Raw genomic sequence first — 9857 nt, 5'->3', positions numbered from 1 at the left:
CATAAACTGAGTGTATGTTTCGAGTCGTTTCGGCTGCAGAGTTTCCTTTTTTGTACTCATAAAGCATTATGTGCCTCAAATGCTCTTTGGATACTTCTATGTTAGAAAGGGTTTTAATCAAAGAAATTTTTATTCTATTATTCTGTAAAATAATATTTAATTAGTTTAAATGTACACAAATGCATAAAAATAATTTTTAATTCCATTAGGCATTCTAAAATACTGTTAAATTTCATCAATTTTAAAACAGGTAAAATCAGACAGAACTTATGGAATGACCTAATAGTATTCTTCATATCCAATTTTCTGTGAAAACATGTCTGACCATGGGACAATATTGCCAAGTGAAAGTTGGTAACAAGAAGGGCATCCTTGCTCACTATATAGAAGAGCTGTTGATAGAAATATATAGTGTACCTGGTGTATGAAATGCTCAGAAAGACCCCTAGAGGAAATAGATAGTTTCTATTACCTAGGTAACCTAACTAGAAATAGAGGCGGATGCTCTGAAAGTATCGTTGCTCAAATAAGAACTGGCTAGGGAAAGTTCAGAGAGTTATTACTTGTTTGTAACAAAAGGCCTCTCTCTCAGAATGAAAGTCTGATGGCACAATGCCTGTGTATGAATAGCAATGTTACATGATTATGAAACTTAAGCTGTGAATGCAGAGGACATGTGAAGACTAGAAAATAGTGAAGCTAGTTTGCTTTGAAGGATGTGCATGTATTACAAAGTACAACTGTGTTGAGAGAAAAATTGGACATCAGAGGCATTGTGGCATGCAGGAAAGAAGGCTGTTCTGTTCTGGTATGGTCATGTGATGCAAATGGAAGAAGACAGTTGTATAAAGAAGTGTCAATCAATAAATGTGGAGAAGGGAAACCCAAGAAGACATGGGACAAAGTAGTGAAGACTGACTTCAAAATGTTGAGCCTCTTGGAGATGACAGGACCAAAATCAATGATGATATGCTGTGCTTCAGAAGAATCATCCATCTCTGCAACATTGAGGTCCTGTCTAGCTTTCTCCAACGACTCATCTTCTAACACCAATCCCTTCCACTTGTTCCTCTACAATTTATTATGTCCCTAATCACTTCCTCTTTCCTTCATTTCCTGTTCCCCATCACTGTGTCCTATTCAATCCCTATCTCTAATTATTTGTCACATTATTTTCACTCTAACACTTATCTACTCACCTATCCTTTCTGTTTCCCTTTCCTATTTCTCTCTTTCATACCCACCTTCTACCTCTACTTCATTGCTTCTCTCTCGCTCTCTCCAGATGGAGAAGCCATGTATTCACTTCTTCCATTGTTTTCATATCCCTCAATACAATAACCTACTTAGATATGGGATCTTGTCCTGCAGGTACTTGGTAAGTTCATCAGTGTTGGTGCCAATGAAAAAGAACCCAGTATTCTCTGTGAAGTGGCTGGCATTAAGAAGGGTATCTAGCCATAGAAACCATACCAAAGCAGATGCTGGAACTTAGTACAGCCTCTGACTTGTCAGATGGTGTTGAACTCTCCAACCCATGTCAGCATGGAAAAAAGAGATGTTAAATGATCACACCATCACCACCACCTGATCACCACCATCATCATCATTTAATATCCTCTTTTCCATGCTTTAGGAAAGAGGACATTAGTCAGGTAGACTTTGTTGAGGCAGATTTTCTACAGTCAGGTATCTTTCTTGTCAGTAACTGTCACCTGTTTCTAAGCAAGGTAATATTTCTACCATGACCACACATGGTTTTCAAACAAGCAAAACATGTGATATCACTTTAGAGCATGTAATTTATAATACAAATATAATTGCAGAATAGTTATAGTAAGAGACGGATGTATGTGTCTTAAAGAACTGAAATTCCAAGAGATATGAAGTATTGAAATAATGGTTTCAAATTTTGAAACAAGGCCAGCAATTTCAGGAGGAGGGTGCTAGTTGGTTACATTGACCCCAGTGTTCAACTGGTTCGTATTTTATCAACCCTGAAAGGATGTAAAGTTGAAGTCAACCCTAGCAGAATCTGAACTTGAGAACATACAGATGGACAAAATATTGCTAATCATTTTGCCCGGCTTGTTAATGATTCTGCCAGCTCATCACCTTAAACATTGAAATAATAAACAGTGAATCATTCAACCGCGGGAATGGTTGAATATATTCTTCAGTCCACTATTTTGTCAATTGCAGAAGCTTTCAAGCTTCACCATTAATTAATGTGAAATTTAACGTTTCTGGAATGGCACAACAATGCAGAGTGGACTATAATAACTGTTATAAAATAATTTAATTATTCATAGTGTAATATAATATTTTGTAATATAAAAATTACTTCAGATATTTCTAGGAATTAATGGAGTCACTGTTATATTCGGTTTTCCAACAGTTACTGAAATTTGTTGGAAGTGTCCATGCAGTGGTCTAACAAAGCTTCTTCCGGAATTCCTCATGAGAAGTGCGTGAGGGTGGTAATGTCTTGAGCTCGTGTGTGTTAGCATATACGCAGCATTGCTTCCAAGTTATGTTTTATATGTGCATTTTTTAAAATAATGTTTTGTTCCATGAGCATGTTACTACTGTGCGTGCAGGGTGTTGATGTTATTAAATAATATAGTGATTGTTAATTTCCAACCTGTTGTTAATTTGGGGCCCTAGTTTGTCAATGAGGATAGGCTCCTTAATTCTTAAATTTCCTAAATTTCTGTCATTGGCTTCAATTGTGACTGTTATATTTTTATCTGTATTCTAGCATCTGTCTAGATGTTTTCTGAAGGAGGAGGCTCACGTGTTTAGATGTTCTTTGATGCGAAGAACATTTCGCATCAAGTAACATCTAAACACATGAGCTTCCACCTTCAGAAAACATCTAGACAGATGCCAGAACACAGATAAAAACATAATGGTCACATTGTGTGATAGTTGGTAACAAGACAGGGTTTATGGTAGGAAGGGTATCTGGTCATTGAAAATCTGCTTCAACAAATTTCTTTTGACCCATGCGAGAATGGAAAAGTGGACATTAGAATGATGATAATGATAACTGTCATGGCAGGCATCACTCTGCAGGGAATTTTGATTTAATATTAAGCTTTCACCAAAACTAGAAGAGCTTCCACAGGCTGTGAGTCTAGATTTAAAAAGATAAATAAATAAAATTACCAGCAAGACAAGGATATCAGGTGCAGTCCCAGGCATTTTTTGAAGGGAGGGCACAAGGTCAGAAGGGTGCAGCTATTAAATCAAATTACAAGTAATAGCATTATTTAGAAGTGTGCACTTCTTTTCTTGAGTGGGGCACGTGCCCCTCAGCAACCCCTTCCTTGGCTCCACCCTTGAATATCATATAAAAACAATAACATTGTTGTTTAGCTCCTATATTAACCCTGATCAAAAGTTTTCCCAGCAGTAGCCTTATCTAGAACTACATATATTATCAAACATCTATTAGCTTTTTAAAATGGTAGGGTGTGAAACGAAGAAAATTTGGTTGCTATTTCCGGCATGTCAAGTGACCGCATAGAGGATTCAGTTTTATCTTGTTGTGGCTGTTGATGTTGAAGTTGTGATCTTAATTGTCTAGTATATTGTTTTTTAGGAGACGATTTAAATTTAAATTTTACTTGCTTATGGTCACTTTGTTCCACCACAGACCTTCATGGTCCACCGAATCCACTCTTATTCCCAGTTTCTGTAATGCATAGGGTACCATACTCTCATCATTATCATTGTTTAATGTCTGCTTTCCATGCTAGTATGGGTTGTGCAGTTTAACAGGAGCTGCCAGACTCCAATTTTCTATTGTAACATGATTTCTACAGCTGGATGCCCTTCCTAATGTCAACCACTTTACAGAATGTGCTATTTGTGTGAAGCTTGATGGATAAAAACCTGTTGTGTGTGTATGTGTGTATACTGGTGGATGATGTCAGAACTGATGCATCAAACAAAACTATCTGGTGTAAAGAGATTCCATCTCTTTATACTCAGATCACCTTTGCTTTCCATCCCAAACAACATCAAGAAAATAAGTAGCAGATAAAGCACTGAGGTTGATAAAATCAATCCAAACCCAGCATGACACCAGTAAAAATGATTAATTTATATGAGCCTAATCTAACAGAGCATATAAAAACAGATAAATGGTTTATTGTCTGTATTAGAATTAATTTGGAATAGATAAGTTTTGTTATTCAGATGAAGTGCAAATGGACAATACAGTAATCCAGACAAAGGTCAATATACTGAGTCCTTGGTATAAAGATATCAAACTCATCTGAATCATTCAATCAACTTAATTGTAAATATGCATCTAAATATGTCTGCAAATATATCTGCACTTCAGCTTATTGCTGTATGCAGTGGGAATTGCATAAATGCTAATTTCCTTTTTCTTTTCAGCATTGAATATCAAATGATTTTGTGAGTATTTTGTAACACTGCTTGAAATCAAAGACTTCAGCAATGTCCCAACAACTTCAGGTTTCTGTAAAAATAAAAAACTTATGTAACAAGTACCAGGCCCAAAAAAGAAAGTACCGGAGTCAATTTGTCCAATTAAAATTCTTTAAAGTGATGCCTCAGCATGGACACAGTGGTTGGCGTTAGGAAGGACATCCAGCTGTAGAAACTCTGCTAAATCAAATTGGAGCCTGGTGTAGCCACCTGGTCCACCAGTCCTCAGTCAAATCGTCCAACCCATGCTAGCATGGAAAGCGGACGTTAAACAATGATGATGATGATATGACGGGCTTCTTTCAGTTTCCGCCAACCAAATCCACTCACAAGGCTTTGGTCAGCCCGAGGCTATAGTAGAAGACACTTGCCCAAGGTGCCATGCAGTGGGACTGAACCTGGAACCATCCAGGTTGGGTGACTTGCCTGAACCAATGTAACCTAACCGTACCAGATGTCCTGATCAAGTGATAAGGATGAATGTCTGGCTTGAGGTTTAGTCACATTTCACAAGCTGAAATATCTCATCTGTGCATACCAAAACTACAGATTATAGCAGTCATTCACTAACTGAACTGTGTAATTGTGGCTGTTGAGAGTCTGTTGTCTGTTCATCTACTCAGCATCTAGTGATGATATTCAACATTGACTCAATAAGTTCATCTGCTGAAACAGTTCACATCCACTATTTTGCATCCCATGAATTTTATGTACCCTGGCTCAGATGGTTACCCATAGCTGGGACCCTAACAGAGTAGACCTTGCACCAATAGTAGCTAACAGGTTTTATATCCTCCTTTAAACCCTGGAACTCCCGAACCAGGGTCCCATTATCAGATGCAGTTTAAAGTCTTCGTATCCAGGACTATAATTTACACATTCTTTTATTCTTTTACTTGTTTCAGTTATTTTGACTGCGGCCATGCTGGAGCATCGCCTTTAGTTAAGCAAATCAACCCCAAGACTTATTCTTTGTAAGCCTAGTACTTATTCTATCCATCTCTTTTGCTGAACTGCTAAGGTACAGGGGACATAAACACACCAGCATTGGTTGTCAAGCGATGTTAGGACACACACAAACATATATATATACACACACACACACACACACACACATATATATATATATGTATATAATGACAGGCCTCTTTCAGTTTCCGCCTGCCAAATCCACTCACAAGGCTTTGGTCAGCCCAAGGCTATAGTAGAAGACATTTGCACAAGGTGCCATGCAGTGGAACTGAACCTGGAACCATGTGGTTGGTAAGCAAGCTACTTACCGCACAGCCACTCCTGCGCCATTGTTTATTATTATTCTATTGAGCTAGTTTGATTATTATAAAAGTCTTCCATTGTGCAACACAGAAGCACAAAGAATAAAATAAATGTTATTGTAGTTATAGGTCAGCCCCAGTCAAGCAGACAGATATTCAAAGGCATTTCACCTGTGACCATCACATCTGTTTTCAGGTGTAATGGAGATTTGACCAATATTTTTAGAAGATCAAGCAGTCACCTAGAGGTTCCTTTGCTGGTTTTATAATAAAATAATTTGTAAGATATTAGTGATGTCTGAGTTGGTGAAAGATCTGTTGGTTATGCAAAATGAATCTATTCAATAGATCAAGTTGAAGTATGTATTTCTGATATGAATATATAATGTAAATAACTGGTTACAAAAGCCATATAAACAATAAGACGTTAGTACATGCAATATTAAATGTCATATATAATATGAATATATATTGTAAATTACTATTCACAAAAGCTGGAATTTGATGTGAAAAATATTTTCGGAGGTTGGTGGGGACAGAAGCTTTATATAATTCACACTAATTGACTTTATTTCCTCATAGCTTTCAGAAAAATGGGGACTTTTTAATGAAATTTTCAACAAATAGCTTTCAGATAATGTGTAGAATACGATTATATCGGAATGCAAAAAAAAAAAAAAAAAAAAAAAAAAAAAAAAAAAAAAAATGGTGGGTACGTTTCCATACACACTGACACACATAATTTTTTTTTTAATTTCAAGTTTATTTTGGGTGTCTGTATACAGGCGTGGCTGTGTGGTAGGAGTCTGCTTCCTAACCACATGGTTCCTGTTTCAGTCTCATTCCGTGACATCTTGGGTAAGTATTTTTTACTATAGCCTCGGGCCGACCAAATTCTTGAAACAGAAATTGAAAGAAGCCCGTCGTGTGTGTGTGTGTATACCCCGTTTACGTCTCCTTAACTTAATGGTTCGGCAATAAGTGTTTGTTAGAATAAGTACCAAGCTTTAAAAACTAAGAACTGGAGTCGATTCGTTCAGCTAAAATTCTTCAAGGCGGTGCCCCAGCATGGCCGCAGTTTAATGACTGGAACAAATAAAAGATGAAAGATATGTGATGTGTAAGTATGTATATATGCGTGCCAGCCAGTTATTTTCTCTTTTTTTTCTTCATATTTTCTGAACGATATGAGGAAACAAAGTCAATGGGGGGCACACTTGTGTAGATATGCCGCAAAACGTTGAGGTATGACTGGGAGTTTTACATTTTACTCTCTACGACGCTCGCTGTTTAAAAGTATAAATCCATCAAACTTAGATGGCGAAACGCCGAAAAAGTAAAAAGAGTCGAGGGGAAAGATTCATAAATGGAGCTTATACATGTGTTATTGCGGTTATTGGTGCTGTCGACTCGGAGCAACAATGGCAGCACAAGAATCAAAACTGGATGGAAGATAATAACCCCTCATTAGCAAAGATCCTAAGAGTGACAAAGTGTCTCGTCACTACCAACCTATGTTGCAGCATCGCATTTACAAACCAACAAACCGTCGATAGACAGACCTGGCTTACACAATAACAACTATTAGGCTTCATAAACTGAAGTTTGGGATGCTAATGTCTATGTCTTCGGTTTTTGTCTTTGAGAGAGATTTTAGTATCATTGCAGAGAAGAACAAAGTTGTTACTAAGTCAAACAGTTTTCGAATTTTGTACAATAAAATCCTTGAATTTTTTTCTTGTCCGTTTCTGGGAACAAGAAAATTCATCTTTGGGAGATAAGTGGGAGCGAATTTTATTTTGGAATTAGTTTAACTTAATCCATGAAGTGCTTAGAAAGTTGTTCAATATGAAGGTAACGAGACGCACGAATATAAGAAATATATTTGCAACGATACAACAGGAAAGTGACAACGAAGACAACAATGATGATAATAACGACGACGGTGGTGGTGGTGGTGGTGGTGTTGATGATTTTTTTTTTCATAAGTACTAGTCCCTATCTGTGAATTTGTGTATAATTAATGAAATCGATTTTACTTGGTACGTATTTTTATCTATTTATTTATTTATAAACTTTGTAAATGCTGAAAGGAGAAGTTAGACCAGATAGGTGGTGAGATTTGAACTCTGAAACACTGAACTGAAATTTCAACAAAGCATCTTGTATTGGCTGTCAATTGCCCGCTTCGTCTCCCAATGATTAAGGGAAAACGACAAGCGATATTGACAATGACGACAATATAACAATGATAATTATTAGTACTGTGCTGATTTTTGTGTGAGAACCTTAATGGAAAGCATATCTGTGTACTTATCTTTTGGTTGTTCTTCCAATTTGCCCCGTGGTTTTCAGAAATTCAATCGAATTCAAATGTTTTAGTTGGTATGTACGATATATAATCTTCATCACTTGGATAAGCAAGTGCGTCTTACGTCAGAGCGCACGGGCGCCAATTTGAACCATGGACGCGGACACTCACTTGTGGTTGCGTTCAAACAATCTACTAATAGTTGCTTGATTTCTTTTTTAAATGTTAACATTCAGTAAAAATTTTCCTTGAATTGCTCCTGCTCCTATAGACTACGATGCCTAGGTGTTTCCTTGATGCCATCAGGGGATATAAAAATGGAAAATACCGCGGTGGAGTTGGTGAGTGAAGTCCTCGATTTTTTTTTGAAATTGACATTTTTTTCTTGGTTTGTTTCGGTCAATTTCGTTACCTTGTCATTTTTTATTCTCTCCGTTAATTAAACTACATCGATTTTAGATGTATTTTTATTAGATACCGACCATGAGAAATATTCGTGAAATTGTATTTAAAGAATTCGATCATTATATGACAACATTTTGAAACGTCCTTCAATAAAAGTTACTAATCGCAGGTGCTCTCACTTGAACCTCTTAAAAACAAAAAAATTCATATCACTGACATCGCTCGCTTTTCGACTGATGACTTTCTTGATCGTTCATTTAACGGATATCAAAATCTGTTCAAAGTTAATTTCATTGCTTATCTTTATATTTCATCAGCCAAGTGGCGCCTTGAGCAAGTGTCCTCTACTATAACCTCGGACCAACCAAAGTTTTGTGATTGGATTTGGTAAACAGAAACTGAAAGAAGCCCGTCACATATGTATATATCTATATGTGTGTGTGTTTGTGTTTGACTCCATCACCAGTTGACAACCGGTGCTGGTTTGTTTACGTTCCCTGAACCTAACGGTTAGATAGAAGAGACTGATAGAATAAGTACCAGGTTGTAAATAGTGGAATCGATTCGTTCGACTAACACCCTTCTAGGCGGTGCTACAGTATGACCGCACTCTAATGGCTGAAACAAAACAGTTGAAAGGTAAAGATAAAATTCCATTTAATTCTATTCTTTTTTTTTTTTTGACTATCAGACAAAAATCAATCGATTAAATCTCTTTTAATGGTTTCAATATTGTTCAGTAATAGCTGTAAAGATCAGAAGAGTGCCAGATAATATGCCTTGCAGCATTTAGTTCGGACTTCCACGTTCCGTCTTCAAATCCCACTGAAGCTTAATGTTTCATCCATCCCAGAGTCAGTCCCCAATACAATTTCATCCTATATATTTTTTTGCAGCATTTTTGTTGTGACCTTGTGCCTATATAAGAAATCAATATTATTCTTTTGATCTTGTTATTTATGTATAAATTGGTAATTTCCAATGGACTTCAAAGCTTACCAAACGTCAGTTCCAATTAGTGTGTTTTAAATACAAATCGTTAAAGCAATCGATATTGCTCCTTATAACATTTTATTTATTATTTAGTTGCGATATATAGATATTTCAATGCAGCGTAAATATTTATAATATAAACGCGGTGTGTGTGTGTGATAAAAACCGAATATATTGCTTTTGCATTCATTAAATAATATTTTATTGATGTATATTGTTATAACTTTTCAAATTACGTATGTGTGTGTGTTTATCTGTCGCTATATGTATATATAATGTGTTTGCATTGTTTATCAGTAAGTATATGCACACACACACACACACACATATATATATATAGGTGATTATATGTTTGTGTATACAATTATATATGTGGGTATATATATATATATATATATATATATATATAT

The 9857-nt window shown here is 36.2% G+C and overlaps 1 protein-coding gene across 3 annotated transcripts in view; it reads left to right on the top strand.

Moving 5' to 3' along the window:
- Positions 1 to 7164: 7164 nt before the first annotated feature.
- LOC106874858 (zinc finger protein 83) overlaps positions 7165 to 9857 on the top strand; it is a 20983-nt gene continuing 18290 nt past the window's right edge. The window contains exon 1 of one of the 3 annotated variants that reach the window (XM_014922753.2): positions 7165 to 7780. In XM_014922753.2, coding sequence (XP_014778239.1) covers positions 7762 to 7780 — 19 coding nt within the window. In that variant the 5' untranslated portion in view covers positions 7165 to 7761. Of the gene's footprint in view, positions 7781 to 7966; positions 8391 to 8410; positions 9094 to 9857 lie in introns of those variants that run through there. The other 2 variants (XM_014922751.2, XM_014922752.2) reach the window with 2 other exon arrangements.

The sequence above is a fragment of the Octopus bimaculoides genome, chromosome 4, assembly GCF_001194135.2.
Source record: "Octopus bimaculoides isolate UCB-OBI-ISO-001 chromosome 4, ASM119413v2, whole genome shotgun sequence".
NCBI lineage: Eukaryota > Metazoa > Mollusca > Cephalopoda > Octopoda > Octopodidae > Octopus > Octopus bimaculoides.
The sequence above is the reverse complement of the archived record's forward strand: the minus strand, read 5'-3'. Positions and strand labels throughout refer to the sequence as shown.